The sequence below is a fragment of the Neopsephotus bourkii genome, unplaced genomic scaffold, assembly GCF_033783945.1.
Source record: "Neopsephotus bourkii isolate Nb327-2 ecotype Australia unplaced genomic scaffold, CSIRO-AGI_Nbou_v1 NB_1287, whole genome shotgun sequence".
NCBI lineage: Eukaryota > Metazoa > Chordata > Aves > Psittaciformes > Psittacidae > Neopsephotus > Neopsephotus bourkii.
In genome coordinates, this window is record NW_026901771.1 from 1,557,226 (window position 1) to 1,583,220 (window position 25,995).

At 41.3% G+C, this 25,995-nt stretch overlaps 1 protein-coding gene across 2 annotated transcripts in view; it reads left to right on the plus strand.

Annotated features, from left to right (window-relative positions):
• TBX15 (T-box transcription factor 15) overlaps positions 1 to 25,995 on the plus strand; it is a 94,907-nt gene that overhangs the window by 30,910 nt on the left and 38,002 nt on the right. The window contains exons 1-2 of one of the 2 annotated variants that reach the window (XM_061365384.1): positions 12,350 to 12,361; positions 24,912 to 25,125. In XM_061365384.1, the coding sequence (XP_061221368.1) occupies positions 25,034 to 25,125 (92 nt within the window). In that variant the 5' untranslated portion in view covers positions 12,350 to 12,361; positions 24,912 to 25,033. Of the gene's footprint in view, positions 1 to 12,349; positions 12,362 to 24,911; positions 25,126 to 25,995 lie in introns of those variants that run through there. The other variant, XM_061365383.1, reaches the window with a different exon arrangement.

Here is a 25,995-nt window from a genome sequence, read left to right on the forward strand (position 1 = left end):
TCTGAATAGAACCTTACAAATATATGGACTTTTACCACAACCCATGCAGGCAGTGGTAGGAAGAATGTTGGAGAAAATTGCTTTTGGCTTGAGGAACACACAAGACAATGAGAAGCTTCTTTAGAGAAAAAACAATCTAGTCTGCATTTTGTTGTGGAGTGGACCACAGGACCTGGCTATGAGAATCATCCCACACAGAAATCCAGCCAGCATCTCTCACTATCATTTTGCATTGTGCAAAGATGTACTGATACTTTCTGTGCTGTTGGTAGAGAATGAGAAGTGTAAGTGAACAAACTATCACATACTGCTCTGCAAGAGGAGGATAACTTTGCTGCTTCAGCTTTCCAAGACAAAATAAAAGGTTGGAATCCTTCTGTCCTCTAGAATAGGAAAAATTCAAAGGAAAGCTGGCCCATTGCACTAGAGCTGGGGAAAACATTTTGATACTTTATAGCTAGGCTGCACAATAAATTCCTCATATAGGTTTTCAGAACAGAACACTCTCAGCATTCACAGAATAACTATTATTGGCCTTTAATAAGGAGTAAAAACTATTTGGAATAATTGCTGTACAGAAACTAAATGTGCACAGGCTCAAATCCAGAACAGTTGGGACAAGTGGTGAGCAGGCAAGTGGGGCTGGAGGAGCAGGGGAAAGGAAACCCTAGAAACTGCTTTGAACTTCTCCACTGAGTCCCCACAGTCTCTTTTGTACCAAAGACCAGCTGCTGGGAGCAGCCTTTGTGTTTATCCTCCCTGATACCTTTGCTTTTCTACAGGGTCTGATGCAGCCCTGGGTAGTGTCTGTCTCTGTTTGCCCTCCTTTGCACTGAGCAAAGCTGGGTGGGGAATTTTGCCCACAAGTCACAAAACGTGACATTTACAATTCACTGAGTGCTTCTGCAATTAGTTTTTTATTTCTGAAGACTTCTCATGGCATTGTTTCTTTTTGGTCCTTTTCTGCTTTGGTTTGCTCTTTGAATTTGGTAAGCAGCGCTTTGACAGCTTGGCTAACAGTAGCATTCTCTGTCTTCTGTATGGTCAAGGACTTAATCCAACACTTAGAATCATAGAATAGTTAGGGTTGGAAAGGACCTTAAGATCATTCAGTTCCAACCCCCCTGCCATGGGCAGCAACACCTCCCACTAAACTATCTCACTCAAGGCTCTGTCCAACCTGGCCTTGAACACCACCAACGATGGAGCATTCCCTGGGCAACCCATTCCAGTGCCTCAACACCCTTACAGTAAAGAACTCCTTCCTCAGAGTCAATATAAACTTCCCCTGTTTAAGTTTTAATCTATTACCCCTTGTCCTATCACTACAGTCCCTAGTGAAGAGTCCCACTCCAGCATCCTTGTAGGCCCCCTTCAGATACTGGAAGGCTGCTATGGGGTCTCCATCCAGCCTTCTCTTCTCCAGGCTGAACAGACCCAACTTTTGTTGTTTTTCATCCAGGTGTTCTCCAGCATTTTATGGACAGTGAACTCACCACCTTGCACACACTACATAGTCCTGAGGCTTCTCTTTGTAGGCTGAAAATTGAAAAATGAGGGCAAAAAACCTCCTAAAACCCAACTTCCTCTATCAATAAATCAAGGCACACATTTTTTGAGACTGCTTGTGCGTTTTTGTGGTGGAAAAACCTGAATTGCTGTGTGTGTGTATTTGGTTTGCATGGTGGTTTATAGATCTTCCAGTGTTTGCCTTAAAAAACCAGTTCAATCGAACACTATCACAAAACCCATACAGACAGAACACTGGTTATGTCTAAGTTATGTCTGCCTTCCACTTCCAATTTTTTGGGAAGGGAAGGGAAAGAAGGAAAAGGAAGGAAAGGGAAAGAAAGAAAAGGATAGGAAAGGGAAGGATGGGAAAGGATAGGAAAGAAAAAAAGAAAAGAAAAGAAAAAAAGAAAAGAAAAGAAAAGAAAAGAAAAGAAAAGAAAAGAAAAGAAAAGAAAAGAAAAGAAAAGAAAAGGTGAAGCTATTGTTATGAATTGAGCTGCTCATGTTGCATATCTAAACTGTGCCGTGCTTCTGCCATGGAGTCTGTAAGTGCAGCTGCTAATGACATTGCTCCAGCTGCAGGAATCTGCTCAGCAAAAGAGGAGAAGAAGAAGGATGGCTGCTAGCCATTTTTGTTTTCTAACGTGCATGGGTTGAAGAAAGAAGAATCCCTCATGGGATTTGACTTAGATGGTTTTGGCAGCTGTAAATTACTCACAGCATGCTGCAGAGTTTGTGCTATGAGATATTTTCAGTTCCGTTGAAATCTCGTGCTAAAAAAAAAGAAGCCCTCACTAAACTCGAACAGAAATAAGGCAGCAGGACAGAAGATCGCTGCAGATGGCTTTCAGCTGGCTCATGCCTGCCTGCTGTATAGGAGGACTTTTAAGGAGCTGGATGCACCACAGGGAATACTGAAGAAATTACAGTGAATGACACTGAAGCATTGGTTTTCACTCCTAATGGCAAAGAAAGAGCTTTTCTTTACACTTTGCATTATGTTAGGGTAGAGTCTCAGAGGGCACTGTCTGTTTGACTTGAAATTATGCTGCAGCACAGGTTTTTTTTGGGGAATCAGGGAGCAATGAGTTGGTACTTTCTAACCTGTTGTTTACTTCAGTGGTTATGTCCTGAAGGTGACATTTAAAGGCGATTCTTAGTTAGAGGGCAGAGCTGCTACTCGTGAATTTTACCTCCACAAATAAGCAAACAAATAAACAAAAGCCTGTGCTAAAAAAACCAACTCTTGTAACCTTAGGAGCACTGTGTGCAAATAACTGTTTTGTGGACGGCTGCTCTTAGAGTAATTTCTGCTTTAAAAAAGTAAGAAATCTTTTTTTACAACCTCCTATTTCTTCTACTGCACTAGAGCCAGAGTAGCAAGAGCAGCAAGGCTGTTTTCCATCATGAAAGGTGCTGCTGCAGTTGCAAGAATAAAATCAATTTCAGTGAAGGGTAACCTCTTGGAAGGACCTTGGCTTGAGTCTCAAATGCCCGGCTAACTTGTAGGGTTAGACCCCTCTCAAAACCAAAAGAAACAAAACCAAACAGATGAACCCCCTCCCCAAGCTTGCTTTGCTTGTTAATTGAGACCTCTGGGGCTCGATTTAAGCTAGGAGTGATTAAAGTCTGAGAAACATGGATGTCCTCGCTGACACTTCAGTTTTCCAGAGCAGTTGTGCTCTTTCAGGGCATTTTGCACTGCGACAGGCATGTGGCTGTACAGCCCTCCCATTCCAAATGGAGCCTGCAGCAGAGCACAGCACCTGCAAAATCAAGGGTTATTGCAGAAAGTGAACAAGAGCAGCCTTTCCTTCCATCAGCTGAATCATTCCAGCATCTGTTCTTACTCCAGCTCTGCCTTGTATGTACTTCATAGTTTGTTCCCTGTATCACTGTTTACAGTACAGAGTGAAATATTTTAGTAAGTGGAAATATGCAAGACATTTCAGAAAAATATATGGACATTTTAACACTGATGTTTTTACACGTGTCAGTATGAAAAGGGTTGTAATAAGCAAAATGAAACCTGGAAGGAGCATAGTTTCTTTTATGAAATAGTAATAACACCACTTTGATGCACTTCTACTGTTACAAAATGGCATTTTATGAAGAAAAACTATTTCATCATCATGTTTTGACCAGCTTCACTCATAGTTTCGTTTTACCATCACTTTCTCAGGTGGGTTAGAACAAGAGAGTCAAGAAAAATGCTGGTATCTTGTATTACTAAATTATTGCTCATGAATGTCAAGCCCCCTTGCTACCTTTCTCCTCTCACTGGGTCATTTGCTGCAGGCACAATGCACAGGTACCTACACATGTGTCCCCGTGGATGGGCAGTGGGCAGCCAACCAGCTTTTGTTCTTGCCTCATGACCTGAGCTTTGTGTCATGGTCCATCTATTCCCGCTTCCACCTCCTTCTGCATGCACTCCTCCTGGTCAGGAGGAGGAGCACTGCAGGAGAAACATTGCTTGACCCCTGCAGAGCCCTTCCCCAGGTTGAACAAAAAGCCAAAGAAGAAATCACATTAGGGATTCGTCCCACATTCTTCCCTTGGTGCCACGGTAGGACTGCCCAAGTTAGCTTGGTGTTGTGGGTTAGGTGGGTATACAGGGTGAGCAAGGTCACTGTGGTTCATAGATACACACTTCAGCACTCTGCCGAATGTGCATAGATCTAAAGATCATTTTAGGCATCCTGAATGTTTCAGTTACAAACCCTGTTTTTCAAGTGTTCCTAAATGTTTGTTCAGTCTGGAGAAGAGAAGGCTGCGTGGAGACCTCATAGCATCCTTCCAGTATCTGAAAGGGGGCTATAGGGATGCTGGAGACGGACTATTCATTAGGGACTGTAGTGATAGAACAAGGGGTAATGGGTTAAAACTTAAACAGGGGAAGTTTAGGTTGGATATAAGGAAGAAATTCTTTCCTGTTAGGGTGGTGAGGCACTGGAATGGGTTGCCCAGGGAAGTTGTGAATGCTCCATCCCTGGCAGTGTTCAAGGCCAGGTTGGACAGAACCTTGAGTGGCATGGTTTAGTGGGAGGTGTTGCTGCCCCTGGCAGGGGAGGGTTGGAACTGGATGACCTTAAGGTCCTTTCCAACCCTAACTATTCTATGATTCTATTTCTGCTACTAAGACTCCTCATATAGTGCAAAAGGAAGGCATGTGTGGAAGGGTCATGGTTGTCCTGTCACCTGGTAATGCACCGTGATTACAGGCTTCTTCTCAAGACACTGATATTAGAGGACCATGGGACCCAACTTAACCTTCTGATAGCCATCCCTCAGCTGTTATGGTCAAGAGGTGTTGGTGGATGAAGAAACACGAAAAACAACATGGGTTGCAGTAAATTCTATTGTTAATATTCATTTTGTGTAGGGCATCTTGGTTTTCTCTCTCCCTAAGGGAATTTTGAACACTGTGCACAATGTTTTCTCCTGTTCCTTTGCTACATTAACAGCTGCAAAAGCTGGGGCAGCTGAGCAGTTTTCATCCCTGGGTTCCTGTGAGTTCTTTCTCCTATTGGAGGCTTCTGTTGGTAGAGAAGAGAGAGGTCATACTTAGTTTTGGGCCAAACGATATGACAGTGGTTTTGCACTGTTATCTGTTGTCTTGCACGTTATCTTTGCATGATGTTCTCCACATATATCCATAACTGGTTCTACCTGAGCTCCCACAGGATGGTAGGGCAAGCCTTGGCTTTGGCTGTCTGAGTAGGTCCATTCTAATGTCCTCTGCAAGAGCTTTGTAATTTGAGATGGAGAAGTAGAAATGTTTTCTGCAGTATATTACACTGGAGAATGCATTCTCCTTTGATTTGTTGTTCTCTTTTTATGTTTTTCTTTCATGTTTTTATGTCTTTCTAACATCCTTGTAATGTCTGTATATTTGTTTTGCTTTACTGTTTGCTCTATGCTTTTTTAAAGCTGTACTGTTACAGCTCTTTACTGTTTTGTCTTCTAATTTCTTCTCCCACTGATCTCTTTAGCTTTTCCCCATTCTCCTTATCCTGTACTTTCTCCCCTTACCTACTGCTCTGCAACCCAGTGTTTCTACCTGTTACCTCTGAAAGCTTCTGGACTCAGAATAGTCTCAAGAGTTTTGGGGGGTGAATATGAGCCAATGGGTCTTTAAGGGAATCCTAAGATTAGGAATTTGAAGCCTTAATTTTAGTGAATAGAAAGTGTTGTAGCCTTCTCTGTGGCAGTAGAGGTGGCTCCTGAGCATTCATATTGGCTTCCAAGCTACTTAGGAAATTCTTGAGAATGTTTTCAGTGATTCAATTTGTTGATTAGTAAGTCTGCAGTCACTGAATTATTTTGTCTATGTGTGGACAGATTTTCTCTTTTTGCCTTCCCCCCCTCCCATTCTTTTATTTCATTATGTCTTTGGCTTTTTGCTTTTATTTTACTTTTCAGCTCCCTTATTTCATCTTCCTGCTTCTACCCTTTGTCTCCTATATTCTTCTTGCTCTTACGGTCTCTATCATACTTTGCTTGCTCCATTTAAAACTACTGAGAGCAGGGAGCTGTATGTCTCTAAGGGACAGGTCTTTATGATACTAAAGATAGAATTTGGAGTGTTAGGCTTAGGAGGTGAAGGTTGCCTTTCCTGGGACAACTGAATCAGACCTAAATTCAGCTGTGTTCTTAGCTGTGTAATGATCCCTGCTGGACGCTTTGACTTTAGGAGCAGAGCAAGAAAACTGTCTGATGTGCCTGTTTTCTTTGCTATCATGCAGACTTAGAGAGCATCAGTGACTGCCACTTGCCATTACCTATGGCACGGAAATGGGGAAGAGTGTGAAGGGGTACAGGCTGGGAGAAGGGACTTGCTTCCCAGGCTCTTCCTGTCCATGGTGGCTCTGAGATCTCTTTTCCCTTGGAGCCTGCCTTCCTTCCACAGCCAGGAAAGCCCTGGGCAGGCTGGGTTGTCCTTTCTCTGTGAAATGTGTGGGTGCAAAACCTATTGAACTGGTTCTACTGTTAACAAGGTGAGAGTGTTTAAAACTACGTGATGGATCTAGGCATAGAGCCAAAGTTGTAAGGAACAACTTGAGGTGGTTTGTGTAAGTCCTCAGACACCATCAGTGAGCCTGACTTAAGCCTTCTGTGCAGGGGCTTCATGTTTGTACAGGCAGGTAGTCTGCCTGATGGCGAATGTTAATGGATATACTGCTATTTTGAAGTAGTAACTGAATTAATCATAGCCCTGTAAGGGAATGGCTCATTTTTGAGCAATTCTGATAAGTGTGATTCAGCTTGGACTTCCCCAGGTTACTTCTGTCACAGCTGAGCACAGGCACAGGGAAATATTCCTGGCAGGGTTTTGAGGGCATTGTATGTAAGTAGATGTGTGTGTCTTTGCTCTTGCACATGTGTAACCCTTGTGTAAATCCCCTCAAACCAACCTTGGTCTAAAATAAGCAAGAAATTGCCTGAACTCATTGGAGAAGCTAGAGTATAATAGTTTTTTTGAGAGAAATTCTGCATATAATTACTTTAAATTGTATGCAGAAATTAAAGCGTTCATTGGGATATTGGGATCTGTACCAAAATAATCTGTGCTGCCACAGAGGTTTCTGCTTTCTGGTGGTTTGTACTATCAAAGCAACCATGCTGCATTATGAAGTTTGAAAGCTCTGTTCATTCTTAAGCAGACTGTGCTGGACTGTGTGGGTGATTTCTATGAACTGTAATACTCTTTTAGCTCATTTCTGGCAGATTCTTTTGAGTGCTTTGCAAGCCTTTGAAATAAAAAGCTATGGAGTATTTGAGTGCATAAATACATGTGAGGAAATCACGTGCAGTAAATCACCGGGAGCGCTAAGACAGTCTAAGGATTGTGAAAGAAATAAAGTGTGAAATAGCAACGATACTGTAAAAAAGATATAATAAAATCAGGAAAAACAGGGTGTCAGGTGCTAAGCAGCCTGAAGGCTGCTTTGCTCCACTCCAGCAGCTCAATACAGCAGTTAAACAGACATTTTATAGCTGGAGGTACACATACTCAAGTTCCTTTGAAGCCAAGTGCCACTCTCACTGTAAGGGTGAAATAGTAGCACACAGTCCTTGCATTAGCAGTCTGCAGGACCCATTCAGTGGGTCAGTGTGCAGGGTTGGGACAGAAGCAGTATTCACTGCATGTGGATTTTCATATTTGAAGGTCTTACTTAGTTCCCTGCCAGTTTCCAAGCTCCTCTGCCCAGACCTGGATATGGTAGGAGCAGGGTAATCACAAAGGGGTGCTGAAGTCTGTGCTAGAGCATCTTCTGACTCAACTGAGGCAACTGGGAGGTTATTCTTAACTGCTAAGTGCATCGCCTTCTGCAGGCAGATACTGGTTTTCATGCATTAGTGGAATGTCACCGGAAATCAGGCATTAAAGGCAAAAAATACAGGTAAAAGTTTATCAGGTTGGTTTCAGCTCTGTCCTCTCATGCCTGTGGGTCCCAGCATGACCCTGGCATCACTGTGCTTCATTTTCAGGGGCCAGTTGACCAGATGGGAAGTTTATCCTTGCAGCGATGTTTGACACAAATGTAACTGTTCAAAGACTGTTTTGGGTCCCAGAAAAAGTGATTTTTCAGTGAACAACATTCAAGTACTGACAAATCTTACGGATTTTTCATAAAAAGGAACAGGTTTTGCTCATGCTGCATCAGTTTCATAATGCAGAGACAGACTACTGACTGTACATGGTTGTAAGAAACCAAGTCAAAGAGAAAGGGCTTCTCAGAGTCTCATAAAGAAATGTGTTATGTAGGAAACCCAGAGGAAGCTCCAGCTCTCCTTATGAGCCTGGGTCTCACACCTCTATGTATGGGTATTCTCTGGTGATGGCTCCTCTTGTATCTCACAGGCAGGGTTGGAAATGAAGTGAGGTGGCTGTCCTAGCAAAGGCTGGTCTCATTCTTTTTTTCATACAGACTTCCAGAATGAACATTTCAGAGAAGACTCTTGTTTGTCTTCTTGTCTAACAGCCATTCCTACTGTGTGCTACTCTGCAAGCTGACCTGTACATGGCTTTTTTTGCTGTTTCTATCACTATTACATGAAAAGCAACTGATTCTTCATCCCAGATATAGATCAGAGACTTTTCTTTTTTACATTTAGAGACTTCCTTTGAGCTCTTGACTGGCTTAATAGGACTTTATTATTGTGTTTGCTTGTTTTGATGTTAAATGCTAGACCAGGGGTAGAAACTAAGAATTTGATGCCCATTATTTTATACTAGTAGATTCCTGCTTTAGTCATCACAAAGTTTAGTATTGTCCTGTTCACTTAAAGAGTCGCAGCATACTTCTACTTGTTAATTACTCTTCTGTTTGCTTTGCATTAAGAGTTAGATAAACACAGGTATAAGTATGAAGATTTTGGCTTTTAGCTCTGTTACTGCTGCATTTGGTAAAAATGTATGTTTATGTGAAAAAAAGTGTAATGTTCCTGCAGGAATTATTAGGATGTTTTTGTGTCATAAACACATCAGTGCTGTTAGGTTTTATTTACCTGTATGCAGTGTCCATTTAAGATTAAGGGGCTGGCAAACAAAGTACCTGGACCTGAAGATGAGGCTGTCTGTTATACAGACAGAATGGAAGACTATGTTGGGTAAGCTTTTAAAAATCTCACCTTTGGTTCAGCTGAGTTCTTTCCTGAAAGCTAGTCTCATTTTTTTAAAGACAGCACCAGCACCCAGCAGGTCTTTAGGACATAGGTAGTGGGTTGTGGAGTCTTTCAGCATGAGATCCGAATCTGGGTCAAGCCCAGCACAAGGAGTATGAGAGTTATCTCCAACTTCATGAGTGCACAGTTTAAGCTGAGTTTGATGAGCCTCAGTTCCCCCACCTACTGCACCAACTGGCTTCTCAGTCTTGTCCTCTCCAGCAGAGATGCTCTCTTTCTGTGTCCTTCCTGGAAATTTAGCATAATGATTGTCTGAGTGCAGGTAGACTCTCATATAAGGGCCCCAGCCAGGGCCAAAATTGCCCCATGGCAGATGTGACACTTACAGAAAGCTATTGTCACCCACCATTTTGCAGCATTTGAATCTCTGGCCTGGTAAATGCTGAATATCTTGGGGGGCATGGGAGGCAGAGTGTGTCAGCAAAAAGCTTTTGAGGGTGAATTCTAAGGGTGAATACTTTTTTACTCTTAGTTAGATGATGTTTTCCTGGGGTACCTCATGGGTAGGACTGGCACACTTACTATTGTCAGGGTGGAGGTCTCTTGCTGCTGAGGGGAAGGCTTGTGGTGGACCTCCAAACAAAGCTTGTGTGGACTTACTGAAGTCTGTTGAGAATGTCTTTGAAATCTGAGTTGCATGAGTTTCATAAAGGAAGGGGACCCTCGCAAAAAACCAAGAGTGCCATTATGGAATAGCAGGAGCAGCTGTCTTGTAGCACCCTCTGGTATATATCCTCCTTTTCTTTCTCTATGTATAGCTGGTAACAGTTATTGCTATATAATGGGTTAGGAGGAGGGTAGCAAGTGAATGGCATGATGCTACATTAAAAGGTAGAGCACAACCAACTGGCCGCAGGATGTGTGTGATGGCACACGTGCCCCCTGCTTTGTGCAAGAGAGAACCATGGTTTTTCCCAGTGTGAGGGAATGCTCTTTGCCTCAGCCTTCCTAGAAGGAGGGGATTGCTGTGGCTCAGGACAGTGTACCTCCTGGTTGTGCCATTGAGTGGGGAGTGCTCTGCTGCCAGGGGTTGCTGCATGGCCACTTGCTGCTTGAAACACAAGGGACACAAGAAGTACCAGTTTTGGGGGTGTGGGGCTGGATGAGTGTTGTGAGATGGAGGAATGGGTGGGTGGGATGGAGATGGACACCATAGGTTGCCCCAGCAGTACCCTGCAGAGCTCACTTTGTGCTCCAATGGTTTACTGCATGGGAGGTTCTTACTGGTTTTTATTGAGTGCTAATCAGTGTAAGATATCCTTTACTTAAGAAAAAAACAAAGCCAGCATCATGCTTGCTATTTAAATAGCCTGAAAGTATCCACGGCCTATAAGTCCATATGGAGATGCCTCACTGGATTTAGAAACACCAGAGTTATTATACAGAGCATGTCTCATGGATGTGACCTTCTTCGTTCCTCCCACTCAGTAAAAACTGGAGCTGGTTATTCTCTAGCTGTGTCTTCCTTGCAAGAAAGGCACGTATTTTAGAGCAAGATACATAAAAGGAAGTTAGCTGCCTTTCTGTTAAACATGTCATATAATGAGCTTGCGGGGGGGCTTGCCCTGGTTGCAGAAAAAGTAATGGAGAGACAGGGGATGTAATAGATGTAATGCTGGATTTGCTTTGTTGCTTTCTGGGGGAAGCTCATTGCTCCTGTTTTCCAATGAGGCCACCAAAATACATTAGTTTACCTTTCTGTAAATATTCTGACTTGTTTTAGCAGCAAAAAGATACCCGTGGCTGCAAAACTGGCATTTTGCAAGGATGCCTGAAGATTCAGCCGTGGATATAGCCACTGAATTTCAGCCAGTCACTGGTATTCCATGTTCATTTATTTTTTTCTCTAAGCCTCAGTGGAATTCGCCTGCAACTGTACCATGTTGTTATAGGGAGGAGAGTTGTAAGACATGCTGCTTGCTCAGAGCTGGGAGAAGGAGTCTGAAGATGGGTGAATGGCTTTTTTAGTACTGCTTTCTTTACATTTAACCACCATAAGGTTTAAATAAAGAACAGACTCTTTAGTCAGGATTCTGGGTGCTTTGTGCAACAAAGACTGTCCTATTGAAGGAATACCAAACTTCTCTATTATGTTCATATTTTCCTGTACCATTAAATGGAAATGGGCAGGCAAAATGGATGACGAGGTCCCTACTTACCTGGGGCACACAGAAAGAAAGGAGCTGATCTGCTTGAGCAGATCAGACCTGGTGCCACCAGTAGAAAGCAAGACAGGCTGATAAGAGCTGTGGAAAAGGAGGAAAAGAATTGCTTAGTATTGAGGATGTTTGCCTGGCTCACAGGCATTCTTTCTGCTGAGGTGTTTTGTGAGAAAGTAGCGGGTATGAGGTTATAATGCTTCCTGGACTGTCTTCTCTTTCAAGCATTTGGTGTCAAGAAGCTAATTCCAATAAGCTGCCCTAATTCCCAGCTTCTTCCTTCTCCTTTCTAACTCTGTACATTTGTTTAACTTCTGTTTTATCCTTGTTTTCTTCTTTTCCCTCCCTCTCCTTCCATAACACATCTCACGGAAGAGGAGTCCAGCTGCTCCTCAGACCCTGCTGGGCTCCAAGCTGGAAGGGGTGGGTCACAGCTTTGCTTTGAAGCATCACTGTGTGGCTTCACAACTGTACCAGGAGAGGAAATTGCTGCCTCCTCTTGTAGCCACATGGTCAAGCTCAGCAGCATTACAAACAAACTTGGGCTGCTTTTCACATAAAATTTTACCACATAAGAAGAAGGTGGCAGAAGTATGATTCAAGGGAAGGTGGAGTAAAGGGTATGAAAGTATGTTGGTTTGAAACTACCATTTTCTCCTCTTTCCCCCAAGAACTGGTAGATTTCTTATTAGTTTAGTGCTTCTCCAACCACCTCATGTTGTAGGATGGGGAGGGCTGAAAGGAACTTTTGAGCCACAGATGGCAGTAATTCAGCAATAAAGAGAGCATGGGAGGATGCTCAAAAGCACCAGAGATAATCAATTAGGTGATGAAATAAGAAGTTCAGAGGCCCAGTAAGGCTGTGCTGATTGGCTGCCTGTACACTTGCACCCCATTAATAGTGAAACCATTAATAGTGAAACCTCAAAGCTCTTTGACTCTTTTTCTCTTCTTGAGCTGACCAGTAAATCCATAGCTGTATCTGTGAAGGATGTGAGGTATGTTCTGCATATCAGAAAAGTCACATGCTTTTTCATTAAGATATTTAGTGTAGAGTATGTTAAATGGTAACAAGCACTGGTAGGACTGTCTGATACTGGATTCTTTGTATATTGGCATCCAGGGGCTTTATCGTGAATGATTTTGGCTTTCCACTCAATGTATTTTCTGTGGTAGTATGCTACCAGTTTCCTCTGTGCCAGGTTGGTTTTTATGGAAACCTCTAAGTGTGGGAGGAGTGTCTCAGTGTTTGAGGTTTAATGCTGGATGGCATCATGAGGCTGAGCAGGCCTTTTTGGGAGGCACAAGAAGACTGCAAATTCAATACATTACCTGTAAATCCGTTTATTAATGAGATGGTTAATGAGCTATCATTACGTTTACCCTTCAGTTTCATAGTTAATAGGAAAATGAGATAAGTGGAACAAATCATATGATTCAGAGCTGATATTCCAAGATGTCCAGAACCCTGAGAAGTTGCTGTTATATTAAAGTATATTAATTTTGCTGTCAGGAATTTTTGCACACTTGGGATCGGGAAACTTTATTGGATTAAACTCATATCCTGCAGGATAAAGTAGAAGTTAATGGTGATGTAAATTTTTGTTATTTTCTACTTTAAAAGCATGGAATATTTACATTCTTACCTGTAGCTGAGAGTGAATATTTTGAAAAACTTGCAAATTTCTTTTCCACATGAAAATTTTCATCTCAATTTTCTAACTGGACGTTCTAAAGCAATTCAGTAGAAAGCATCACATTTCTTCTCAGCTACTCAAAATACTGCAAGCCATTTTTCCTCCTGTCAAAACCTAACTTTTTTTTAGAGAGAAGATGGTTGGAAAAAAGCCGCAATAAACTCAAAATGTGCGTATAATTTTCCAAGTGTAGTACATGCTTGTAAAGGTTTTAAAAGAATGGGTTATGAAACGGTTTAGTTCTGCATGGTTGAAAATGTGTGGGTATTCAAGCACACAGAAAATTACAAGCCCTGTTTTTGACATCCATGAAGGATACTATCTGAGGTCACAGAAGCCAATGAGTTTCTGAGGTCACCACTGAGGCATTGACATCAGTGGTGGTGGAATTGGGCAAGCCTGAGACCTTTGTAACTTCAGCCTTTCCAGTCTGTGAACTTTACAGCATATTTTGCTGTAAGGTAGAGTTTGCTGAGAACATCACAGTGGGATATCCCATTGTTTCTGGTGTGCTGAAGTGAAAGCCAGGTAGGCACAAGCATTCTAAATTAAAGTATTTTTCATATAATTCTGAATAGAAATGATCAGAAGTTTTTGCCCAAATTCTCCTTGAACGTATCTTTTAGATTAGATGTGAATGAAAGAAACAAAGGAAAACAGACTGGAAACTTTCAGCATCAGAAATGATGAATTATATAAGTATCAATTCCAGTGTTAAGCAGTGGGATGTTTTTAAGTGAACTGGTATCCGGATATTTGGATGTGATTCTTCGTTTCCTTTTATCAGTTTTATGCTGGCATGAATTCTAGCTAGAAAGTTTAAAAGTGAACTTCATAGCAGGTAAGGGCATATAGGCATGCATACAGGTATGACTAAGAAATAGAGATATATATCTGTATGCACATCATGTACAACACCTGTGAAGTGTTTACATCAAGAGCCATTCATGCCCTATTATTCAGAAGGGAATATGTCCTGTAAGAGTAAGTACAAGTGCTTGGTTGCATTGCTATGTGTGTGACTGTGAAAGACAGGTTAAGAGCACATACTTCATTCGGTGAAGTGGAAAAGGTTATGCACCTCTTCAGTGGATGTATAGATGAAGTGTTTGTGAGCTCTGCAAAGATGAATGAAGCTCATGGAGTTATTGCAGTTACCTTGTGATTGCCAGATGTTGGAATATGTGTGTGCACGCATGCTGGTGCATCTGTTGTTTGGATAATAGGATACACACATGTGGGACAACTGCGCAGTATAGGTGTTATTACACTTAGGACCATAGCTTCAGCAGGCGTAAATCAGGGTGGCTCAGTGGAAGGCAACAAAGTCCAGCAGTGTGCACTTCCTGGAATCAGGATGTGTGACTGCATGTAGGGATTTTGGCATGTGGGATTGCGGTTGGAAAAGTGTGACAGGATGTGACTTTAGGAGCTTGAGCCGAAGACAGTTAGCAAAAGAGAAAAAGCCAAGCCACAAATACACATCCAAGAAGCATGGATGTTAAGGAAAAAGGAAAGAATACATGCACTGAGACTGGTCCTCCAGGCTAAGCTGTCAGTTTTGGGCTGCTGCTTCTCTGTGGAAGTATCTGAAAGTTGTGGGATTTTGAAATACACAATTCAGTTGCTGGCAGTGTCTGTGTTAACAAGTTATGCAGCCCAACAGGAGCAGACCTGCAGGGTGAACTGGTTGGTATTGAAGATTCGGTGTTCAGACTGTCCAGACTGTCTGACTTTTGGGTAGGGTTAATTTAATTTAATTGCTGTGGTGCAGCTGGGAAAGGACTGGAGTCTCTCTCAGCCATGACCTCATTCCTTGTTGCACTGCTGCTCCATAGGGGAACAGCTCATACCTGGTATTGTGCCACCTTTTGAGCATGGGCATGAAGTTTGTGCTCTTCTGTTGCATGCTGCTTCCTCATCCTGCCTGTCTGCTGGATTGAGGAGGAAGGTAGCTCAGCACCTCCTTCCTCTGCTGTACGTGAAATGGGAATAGCTAGCTACAGGGCTTCCTTGTACCCTGGTTGCTAAATTCAACCCCAGCCTGCCTTTCATGGAAGCTTTGTCTTTGTATTCACTGCCCGGAACTGCACAGGGTTATTTTGTCTGGTCAGATGACATCGTGTAGAATTCTACTCATCTGTCCTTTCTCACCCCTAAGCCTCTTTCAGCATCCCCTTCCCTGTCTTCTGTCAATTACAGCTGCTGTTGAAGTGCTGCCTGCATTAATTCCAGCTCAACTGGGCAGTGGTTTAATTATTCAGATGTTCTTAAACATCAGTGCCTGGTAATACTCTCTGGATGTGGAGTGAAGCATCAGTTTTGAAAACTATAGTTTTAACACTTTCTGTGAATAGTCTCATCCTAAGCATTGTTTGCTTTGCAGGTTGCCTGATTATTTTAAAGTTGTTTATGATTTCAAATTGATACAAGGTACATTCTTGGGTGTAGTTAAAGGAGAGTCTCTATTTATGGCTTGGCATGTGTGTCTGATATTTCAGATTTCAAATTGAATTGTTTTCATATGTCACCGTTGCCTTTCATAGCACAGGCTGGATTGAAGTTCCTAATGCATCGTTTCCAAGCCTATTCACCATACTCCTGTAATGCAGCACTGTAACCTATTCAGCCTGTCATGCTTCTTTCCCCTGTGAACTCATACCAACTCCATCCCCTGTTTTGTCACTTTTAAAAACAATATTTTAAGTTTTTGCCTCTGTCTTGAAACACTAGAAGTTAAGAAAAAGAAGTCAGCACTGTGGTCAGGTGCTTCGGGAGAGTCTTCTCTCTCAACCCTAACTGCAAGGCTACATAGTCAGAGGCAGAAAAAATGGCTGGTTTAGATGCAAATCACTTGTATGTGAAGCAAATAAAAGGAAGAATATGTTTATCACTTGTGAAAAATGCCCCAAGTGCATGGTTCACATCTGGTCACTCTGCAGAGGTGATCAAAACAGCCAACAGAACCTTAGGTTGCAAGAAATTTCCCAATGGAAAACACCACTGGAAATAGTATAATTTCTGCTCTGTGAGCCGGTGGCAGATCACTGATTCAAAAGCCAAACATGTTTTTAAAAATTCAGTCCTATACATATACTTATGTGTCTGTGTGTGTGAGCACACATGTCTGTAATAAAAATGGAACAGATTCAGAGAATGAGCAATTAAAATGTTCAGAGTCAAGGAGAAGCTTTGTTATACATAAAAGCTGAGGGGATTTGGATTACAGTCAAGAGGTTTAGATCAAAACGACACTAGGGCAGATAGTCTTCCAAAGCCTAGTTCAGAAAAGGGTGTGTGGGGTCTGAAGGACAGCTTGGCTAATGTAACTTGTGAGTGAAAAAAATGTAGTTTAATGGTTTGTTGAACTATTACAAACCCAAACATCAGTTCAACAGGACTAGCTTGATAAGTGCTGTTTTCCCAAAGGAAATTGTAGATTGTGAATGAAACGAATAATTTAAACTTGAAACTTCAGCTTAATGGAGCTGCATTTTTCTTGTAAAACCATTCCCATGGAAATTTCCTAATGACTTCCTTTTGAAAGGGTTTCATCTAGAAAGTAAATACAAGCAATATGTAGAGTGGTATTTATCTCGTTATAACACTGCAGCAAATGAACACTCATACTAGAAAGGCAATACATTTTAAAATGAAAAAGGACTCTTCCCTTTCTGTGTGCATAGTTAAACTGTGGAACTTGCTGCCATGTGACAGCAGTGTGAAGAGCTCAGTAGGACTCAGGGAAGGGTTGGATATTTCTTGTTATTAAGATGCCAGCTGGTTCCCTGCTATTGCTGTCTTGATAACCACCATGGTACAGGGAACATATGTAACGTCTCTTTCCCTGTGGTTTGTAGGCCACCAAATATCAGCTTCCAAATATTTAAAACGTTTACCTTCACCTTTTTGAGCTGTGCTCATACCTACAAGTTGATGACTGCATTTTCCATCCTTTTTCTGCCATCTCACATTGGTCACATTGAGAGAGCAGACACCTCTGCAGCATTAATCTTGTCTCCTGCTTTCCTCTTTTGAAAATGATATATTTTTTTTTCCTGGCTTGCAGGGAGCGGTCCAAGCCACAGAATCCAGAAACAGACTGTCCCAGAGCTTGTGCCTGCTCCCATCAGGGACGGGCCTGCCACAGGGCAGGGATCTAGTTTCAAACTCCTGCACAATTTGTGGTTATTTAGAGCCAACATTTTGGTTTAGGCTGGTCTGTAAATATTTGTTGTATGGTTTTGTTTATAAGAATGATGACTCTATGTTTACAGGCTGCAGCATATAATGCACCTAATGCCTGGTCTCTTAATTTTTTTTTAGCTTTCCCTAACTTTCAAGTGCATTTCCACTCTAATTTTACACAAACTCTTGGACATAGGCCAGACAAATTCTTTGTAGTCTGTACAGTTCAGGATCTTGGCCAGATTAAAGTTGTCATCAATTTCGCCTCCTTCTTTTAATAACATCCACTTTCTCCCTCGTACTTCTCATGTTTTTAAAGGTTGCCATTCTCCATCTTGTACATTTTCTTGATTATTACATTATTTTACTTTGTCTCTTGATTTAACTGAATCTTATTTTTCTGCACACTCTTTTAAAACCCTCATTTTAAGTATGAGCTTTCTGAATATTTGCTATTGAGCAGTCTTTTTGTTAAGCTGTGCTGGTGATTCCTTGCTCTAAGGCAATGCTGACTGACAGCTGCAGAGAATCTCCTCAGGGAATTTTAAGAATCTCTTGGTGTCTTCTCTACTGAAATTTCAAATTGCATTTTCCTCCCAAGCTGATTTTTGTTTTCTGGAAGACAGTAACACAACATGAAACACTGAGTCCAAGTTTGGCTACTTCAGTGAGGTTTGTTCTCCTGAAATATGATTGCCAGAAGCCTCTGCAGGGGAAAGGTTATGCTTATAAAATACTTTTAAACAAAAAAGTTGCCTCAATCCAGAGATGGGAGAGTTTATAGAGGAGGTTTTTGGTTGCCATCCATTTGATGGGATATTTTTAGTTGTGATGGATAGTCTAAAGCACAGACTGATGAGATGCAGGCAGTTTTCCTGAGAGAATATTTTATCAGTATTCCTGAGAGAATAGGGTATGAAGTTTATAAAGAAATCCTATGCTGTGACACTATTCACAACACTCTTGGTCACCTAGCTTACACTTCTATAATGAGAATTTGTATTTGCCAAGGATGACTTCAGAGCCCAGCAGCCAGCATCTCCATTTTCAGCTGATGCAGCTCAAAACTGGAGCTGGTCTCTTGAATGTCTGGTCCTAAACTTTATGTTGGCAAAATAAGTAAGTTTTCTTTTTCTTGTGATTGTGAGATAAAAAAAAAAAAATCACTTTATAATTTAACTATGGCTGATATTTTTTCTCCTGTCTGGAGCAAGAGTTAACTTTTGAGGGCAAACCCTGAGGGCTAAATATACCAGTAAACTCCAGCTGCTTTGTACTTCTTTGCCAATACCGAAAAGCTATAAACCCAATTTAACTTGCTGATTAAACCAGGTTTACAGCTGGTTTGCATTGCTGGAGTGGAGCAGAGCAGCTGGAACATGCCACTGAATCAGGGTGATTTTTTTTTCTGTGCTGGGGCTTGTGTCCCTTTATTGAGTCTTACATGGAATAAACCAAGGCAAGAAGCAGTCAGTTCTTGGCAGTGTAAGTTCTAGTTGATGCAAGACTTGGATTTAGAGCCAAAGCTACCATGTTTGTTTGTCTTTGTGCTTGCTTTTATGTTATCCTACTAGTTGTGTTTGCCATGGAGATATAGCTGTGTAATAATCCCATGTCATACTGGCCTTGTACTCTGTTTTGGTAAGGGCAGCTATCAGCTTGAGTGTATTTTCAAGCTTTTCTGGCTCAAGTCATCATATAAAAACACCTTATAAAACCATAACTCAGGAGGATGAAAAAGTCTTTGAGGTTAAATGCCAGAGGAATTGTTCACATCAGAATCAGCTCAACTCACATTGATTTCTCTTGAGACTCTACCAGGTGTCTTTATTTGTCTATGCAACATTTTCCCATCTTCTAGTTTTGTCTTTTTGAGTCCTGCTGTGGCTTCATAAAATGGTCTTAGGCTGGAATTAATTACTTGAATGCTTCTTTTGGCTGTCTGAGATTGCACTGCTGCATGAACAGCGATGAAGTTCTCAGCTTGTACTGTCTCCAGATCAGTAAATACTGATATTGGTTACAACTTGTAGTCACTAATGCAATAATAATAATAAATATTATTGGGGGATAGACTAGGCGATCTTTAAAAGGCCCCTTCCAACCCTTTCTGTGACTGTATTATCAGCAACAGACATGTTATAAATTCTAGCTGTATGTGGTTGATAATGGGCTTAATGTTGTAAGAAGGCATGATTAACATGGTAGGGTATGTGAATGAATGGAAAACAGTTCAGGGGGATAAGACAATCTGTAAGAACACCTGCAGAACTATCTTTGTGTTACTTGTTGTGTGTGGCATGTGCATATGGTTACAATCACTTGGGAAGTGTTTAGAAACCTTTGCCTATAGCAAGAGCAATTACCAAATCAGCTGCGTAAAATGCAACCATGCTAATGTGAACGGCCCTGTTGAACTCCAGCCTGCTTCACCTCTGCTGCTCCTGCTGTTTTTGCCACAGCCGGGCTTCTTGTGTGATTCTGAAGTTACTGAGGTCTTTGGTTTAGCTTCTGCCCAAGCATTAGTTATCAGGGAAAAATGTTCGTATACCTGAAGTAATTCGTTGCACCAGCAGCCACCACCATCATGGCCAGATGAACTTTCACTCTCACAAACTGTTCAGACTTAGTGAGTTTCTGTTCTTTGGCTTCCATAGGTTGGTAACATCTTGTATTTGGATTCCAGGAATGTCACACTGCTATATGTATGGCTCCTATTCCAGGAATGTCACACTGCTATATGTATGGCTCCTATGCTGCTGATTTTGAAATGTAAAGAGAACCGTGAGGAGATCTGTCTGCAACCAGCAGCAAAAGCAAAGCTCTCACCCTGTGAATTTTAGCCGAGTTCATAGGAAAACAAAAAGGGACGTCCCCCAAACTTTCTCTGCCCATGCAATGTCCAGAATTTGGTACCACCTTTGTAGTGTGCAGATCCCCATTGCCAGCAAATTGAGGAGGGACCACCTGTTACACTAAATGTTCATGAACCTTGCAAACAAAAATAAACAGTTACAAAAAAAGCCCTTAACAGCTTGTAACAGCTGCCACATTCCACCCAGGAGAAATCTTTATGCTAATGGAATCTGACAGGATCCACATTAGAGATCTACACATATGCAAATAAATAAATAAATTTAAAAAAAGGAAAGAAAAAGAAGTGTTTTTTTTTTTTTTTTAAAAAGGAGAAATAACTCTTTTGGGTTCCTCTGGGTAGTGGGTGGTTTATGTATGTAAGGTTTTTTTCATTGTTCTCACTCATGTAGTTTACATTCTTTGATACCTTGGAGTAAAACATTTGTTGAGCGCACAAGCTGCCTGGTATGGCCAAGGACTAAACTGAGCTCTTTTTGTTTTGTTGGTTAAATAAGGGAAGTATTAGCCCTGCTGGGCTCCAGCTGCAGAGAAATTCTGCTAAAGATCCATGTATGAAGTTGCTTAGAAAATTAATGTCTTTTAATATCTCACATACCAGTTTGCCTCTTGTATCAGACTGATGAGAAAGCAGGGGCTGTACATAAGGAACATTAGGCAGCTGAGCTGTAGAAAGAAGGCAGTAGCAGCTTACAGTTTGCGTAACAGGGCTCTGATCCCTGGACACAATGTTGGAGCAGGAAGCTGTTAGGAGTTATTTTCCATCATCTTGGGGCACTCAGCAGGGATGCTGACCTTAGAGTCACCATGCTTGTGAGAATGGTGTTTTCCTTCCTATCTGCCAACAAGAAGCCTGGGAATTTGTGGATCAAAAGAAATTGAGATGAGGATTTCCAGTGCAATCTGGAGATAGTAAAAATGGGAAAAGGATTAAGGAAAATAAAATCTGAACAAGTTTAATGTTCCTCTATAATCTCAGCAACATCCCTGGTATTGTAGGGAGCTCTGAAAATGACACTGTGGTCTTGTCTGTAGGCTCGAAAGTTGATTGAAAGGGCTGAGAAATTTCCTATCCTCTAGGTCCAACATATTTAAACTGCAGTAGCTGGATACATGGTCAGTGTGGTAAGAAGGGATGATAGGAAGCCATTGAAGAGGGTATTCAACATGTGGACTTTTGTACAAAGTACCTCATTAAGGAAAGGCAAATGATCTTATCTTGTCTCTTTGGACCTAGGAGAAATTATAGGGAGTTTATCTTCCTCAGAAATCCTGTTTGTCCTTCAGCTAGACACAATATGTAGTACCAGCAACACTAAGCACCTTGGTGTTCACAGCCATGTTCTATTTTGCAGCTTCAGGAGCTACTACTCCCTAACTCCTCTCTGCTTAGTAAAAACATAGTAAAGTAGAAGTAATGTCTTTGAGGTTAGTGAAGTCATGCTCCACCAAAGTTGGTGCATAAAGAGAACCAAGCTCCCAGTCTGAATGCTGAAAAAAACTCAGATCTTCTTCCTGTCTTGTTTCCTTGTGAGCAAGTATAAGTAGCAGAGTGGCTTGAGCTGTGCCAGCTGCCACAATTAAGTACCATATTTTAAGACTTATCCTGTACCCTTCTGTGTTGCTCAGTTATAGATGTTCACATCTGTCTCTTGATCAAGTCAGAATCCTAACACATTTAGGGAACTCTAGTTAAGAGTCACAGAGTCTTACAGAGCTAGATCTCATTAGGAAGGATTTTCCTTTGTCAGATACACCTAACCTCCTTGAATTCCCTGTGTCTGTAATGAACTCGGTGTCTCCAACTGGATGACACCATTCAGGTGGGTTTAGCTGAGGAAAGGCTGAAGAAAACAAACCCCATCTCAGTGCCTACTGAGGCTGAACTGAGAGCACCAACACTAGTGACTCTCCTTCTCCCATTTCTATAACTGGATGAAGGAGAGGTACCTGTTGTTCTGTGCTTTAATTTGGGGGTAATTATCCACCATATTTCAGGTCACAAAATAAAAGTCCTTGGAAGAAAAATGTTCTTTTATACTTTGTGTGGTAGTGCATGATTGGGTAGATGTAAATTAGTAAATTCCTTTTGTGATTTTTGATTTGTACCAGCATGGCAAATTATATCCAAGGTTGTGGCTCTTCTTCTACTTCAATCATTGTCAAAACCACTTTCTAAAAGAAGCTAAAGAGGCTTCTGTAAAGTCAGTGGAGTGATATCAGCATAAAACCAGCCAGAGGGGCTTAAGTCTCTTGATATTCAATTTTCTGCAGCATGTAATCCTGTCAGTTCCCAGGGATCCCCAGGGCTCCAGCCGCATGCCCAGTTTGAAAGGCTGTACAGGAAATGCTGGAATGATGCAGGGACAGCATCTAGCCAAGTGCCATCTGTTGGCCGTTTACCGTACTGCTTCAGAGGATGCACAGTTTCTGAGCAGTGTGGCATAAACCAGCCTCTGTAGATGCAAGCTCGCAGTTTAGTACCTCATTTCAGGAGGAAGACTCCATAATAGAAGCTTTTCCCTAGGTCCAGACAATGTAGTCTAACTTTACTTTCTTAGGACCTCAGAGAAGATCACTTTTTGGTAACAGTTCAGCACGTGAGCAGGTGTACAGAAAGTTCTTACTGTGATTTGTGAAGCATACTCTTGTTTTCTGTTGAAGAATAAAGTTATTAATCATTGCTAGGAAAAAAAATGTCCTACAGTGACCCCTACTCAGGCTTACTTGCTTCGACCCTTTGAGATGGAATAATTTCAGCTAAAGTAAGCAAATAACTATCATTTTGTCTGTGTATCACTGGGCTCCTGAAGCAGGGGGCAAATGTTTCATCCCATCTGTTCTCTCAGATTGATTCTCTGTCTTGTAATCACAGAACCCCAGGCAGTTAACTAGTATTATCTTGAATCAGCTTGTGTCCAAGATATCAGTTTTGGGTGTAGTACTAGTCTCCTCTGTTGGTAGGGTTGTGCTACACCTGTAGACAGATGGACCTGTTACTGCTTCAGCCTAACTTGGAAGTCAGTAGGAGACATAAAGGACTCCATATTCAGAATAGATTGAGATCAGTACATACCAAACACTTCTAATATCCTAGGCAATTTCTACATTGCACTGGCATATTGTCTAAATAATTGGCAAAGTTTACTGAAAACATAAATGCTTCCTGATAGCACTTATCAGCCAAATACTTCTTGTCCATGCCACTGCAGCAGTATGAATTTTCTGGAAATGTTTCCATGTGACAGGGGGCAAGGTTGGTGGTTCTGCAGGTGGCATCTTCTCCTCAAGCCTCGTCTTAACTATAGTCCTCTGCACTGGTGTGCAAGCTGCTCCAGGAGACACTGTCAGAAACAGTGTAAATCTGAGACTCAGCCTTCATGAATTGGAGTTTCTTGCATTTGCTTGCTATGGAAAGAATTTTAGCTGGGGTGATACAATCCCATTTTTAACACAGATTGTTACTTTCTGTCTCCTTAAGTTTTCCCTGCAGTCAAGAGGTATCTCTTTCTTTCTTCAAGTGCAGAGAGATGTTTTGTTTGTACAAATAGATGTTTTATTGCTTCTCTGGGATGTTTGTACTTATGTGATCAATGAGGGTATTCTAAGGTATTGTTCTGTACCTTCTTCTGAAATCCACAGAGCCCTTTGTAAGGCATTTGACTGTGTGCTTCACATCACTTTATTCCTCTGTCAATCAGCTATATAAAACTACTGCAAATTTGTTAAAAATCAGGTCCAAAATGCAAACACATTGCTTTTCAGAATGTATTGTGAATTATTTTGATGTAATGTGAGTGTGTATACTGTTGCAAAACAACTTCTAGTTGCATATTTGCATCTTAGTCCTCCTGTATGAGAACTAGGACAGTATATATACACTGTACCTACCTAATGCATACATGAGACACTTTTGCGAAGAAATGGCCATCTGACTCAATATGCCAACCTGGACTTTTAAATGAGTGAAAACACTTTCTTGTTTGTTTGCTTATTTTTAGAGCAAGCCTTCTTTTTCTCCCCCATAAAAAGAGGTGGTTGTCTCATATGCTCTTTTCTGCAATTTGTTTCAATTTCTTTCCTTGGTAACATGTTCCATATGTTTACTATCTCCTTTTTTTGTCCTTCAGTAGCCCAGAGCATTTTCTTCACCAAAAGCTGCATGGTTATTTTCCCAGGAAATATCATTGTTCCAAGAAAGATATTATAGGAGCAAACAAAATACATTTCCAAAATGGTGCTGCCAAATAGAAAAATGAAAAAAAAAAAAAAAGCTCATTATTTTTGATACAAGGATATTAAAAAGAGAAAACTGTGTTGTTTAAAAATAACCAACTCTTCAATAGTAGTGCGTGAGGATATTCAATTAAATGGAATGTTGTTTTCCCAGTGAGCCTATCTAATCTTGGATTGAAACTATGGGTTGAATTATTGTTTTTTGTCCTTTGTGGGTTTTTTCTCCATTTTTATCTTTCAATCTGTATTTTGTTCACCATTCCCAACATTGCTTGTTACTATTTATATTTTATGTTGAGGGTCCTTTTTTTCAGCTGTTTCTAAAACTTTACAAAAATGCCAGATGTTGTGTTGGAAACCCAAAGCCCCAAATCAGGCCATAAATCACAATAAACTGCAAATATATATGTTTATATATGTGATAAATATATATATATATATATATATATATATATAAGACCATTGTACTGTTCCATAGCTCTTCCCTTGTTGGCGTTCTACCCCTCATAGAAGGTAGAACTGAAGTGTCTTACCTGGTGTGTTTCCTTTGCAGACTCAGAGCAGAGCACTGGGTCAGACACAGAGGTGCTGGCAGAAAGGACATCCTGCTCATTTGGCTCCCATTCTGACCTTACATCTGGTGGCTCAGGCCCTCAGCCTCCTCCACCTTCATCCATGGAAGAGATCCAGGTAGAGCTGCAGTGTGCTGACCTCTGGAAAAGATTTCATGACATTGGGACTGAGATGATCATCACAAAAGCAGGCAGGTAAGATATCTCTGGCTTTCTATTTAGTTAAAAAAAAATAAAATAAAAGGAATAAATATATAGAAGAAATTAAATGGCTATCATAGTTTCACAGCTGTATCTCCTACCAGCTTTCTTAAGACAGGTAAAGTTGTTTCATATTACTGCTTGGATCAGTGGCTCCAAAGGAGAACTGGCAGCTTCAGGAAACTGTTGAGGATAGTCTTTTCTTTGAGCATATAAATCAGGAAATGATCATTGTACTGTTGGCTGTATTGAATTTAGGATGAGTTATGAATTTTGAGGTAAGCTATTTGAGTTTCCTGTCAAGTTCCCATAGCACTTCATGAGCCTGTTGATTTAAACCTTTGCACCAAACAAACGTCTTCCTGCAATTCTAAGTAGACAAAATATTAATGACTTCCTGTATAAAAAGTGTGCGGGCTTAATGTTTCCTTCTGGTATTGCAAATGACACCATGTCAGCTGAGGTTAGGAAGAGCCACAAATAAAACAGATTTATTTAAAAAGAAAACCTCACCCTGCCATGCTGTTAGCCAGTGGTAAGATCTTCATGGCTGTCTGTTTGCCAAAAGCACAGCTGGAAGCTAGCTGTGAGTTTCTGGATTCCTTAAACTGGGAATTTTAGCCAGGTTTGATTCATGTCACTTTCCTTCCATCCACCTAATGGTATTAATGGCCATCAATGACGTGACTAAAAGTGTCAGCACCACGGACAGCGCCGGCCACTAAGACCAGACCACGTGACCGCCCCAGGAGCTGTTCTGCCCCTTCCGCAGGCTCGCACAAGGGAATTTACCCCGAGTTTGGGGGAAAAAATATGCTGTTTATAGCTCTGTTCCTTGTCTGCTCTCAGAAATTGCCAGAACAG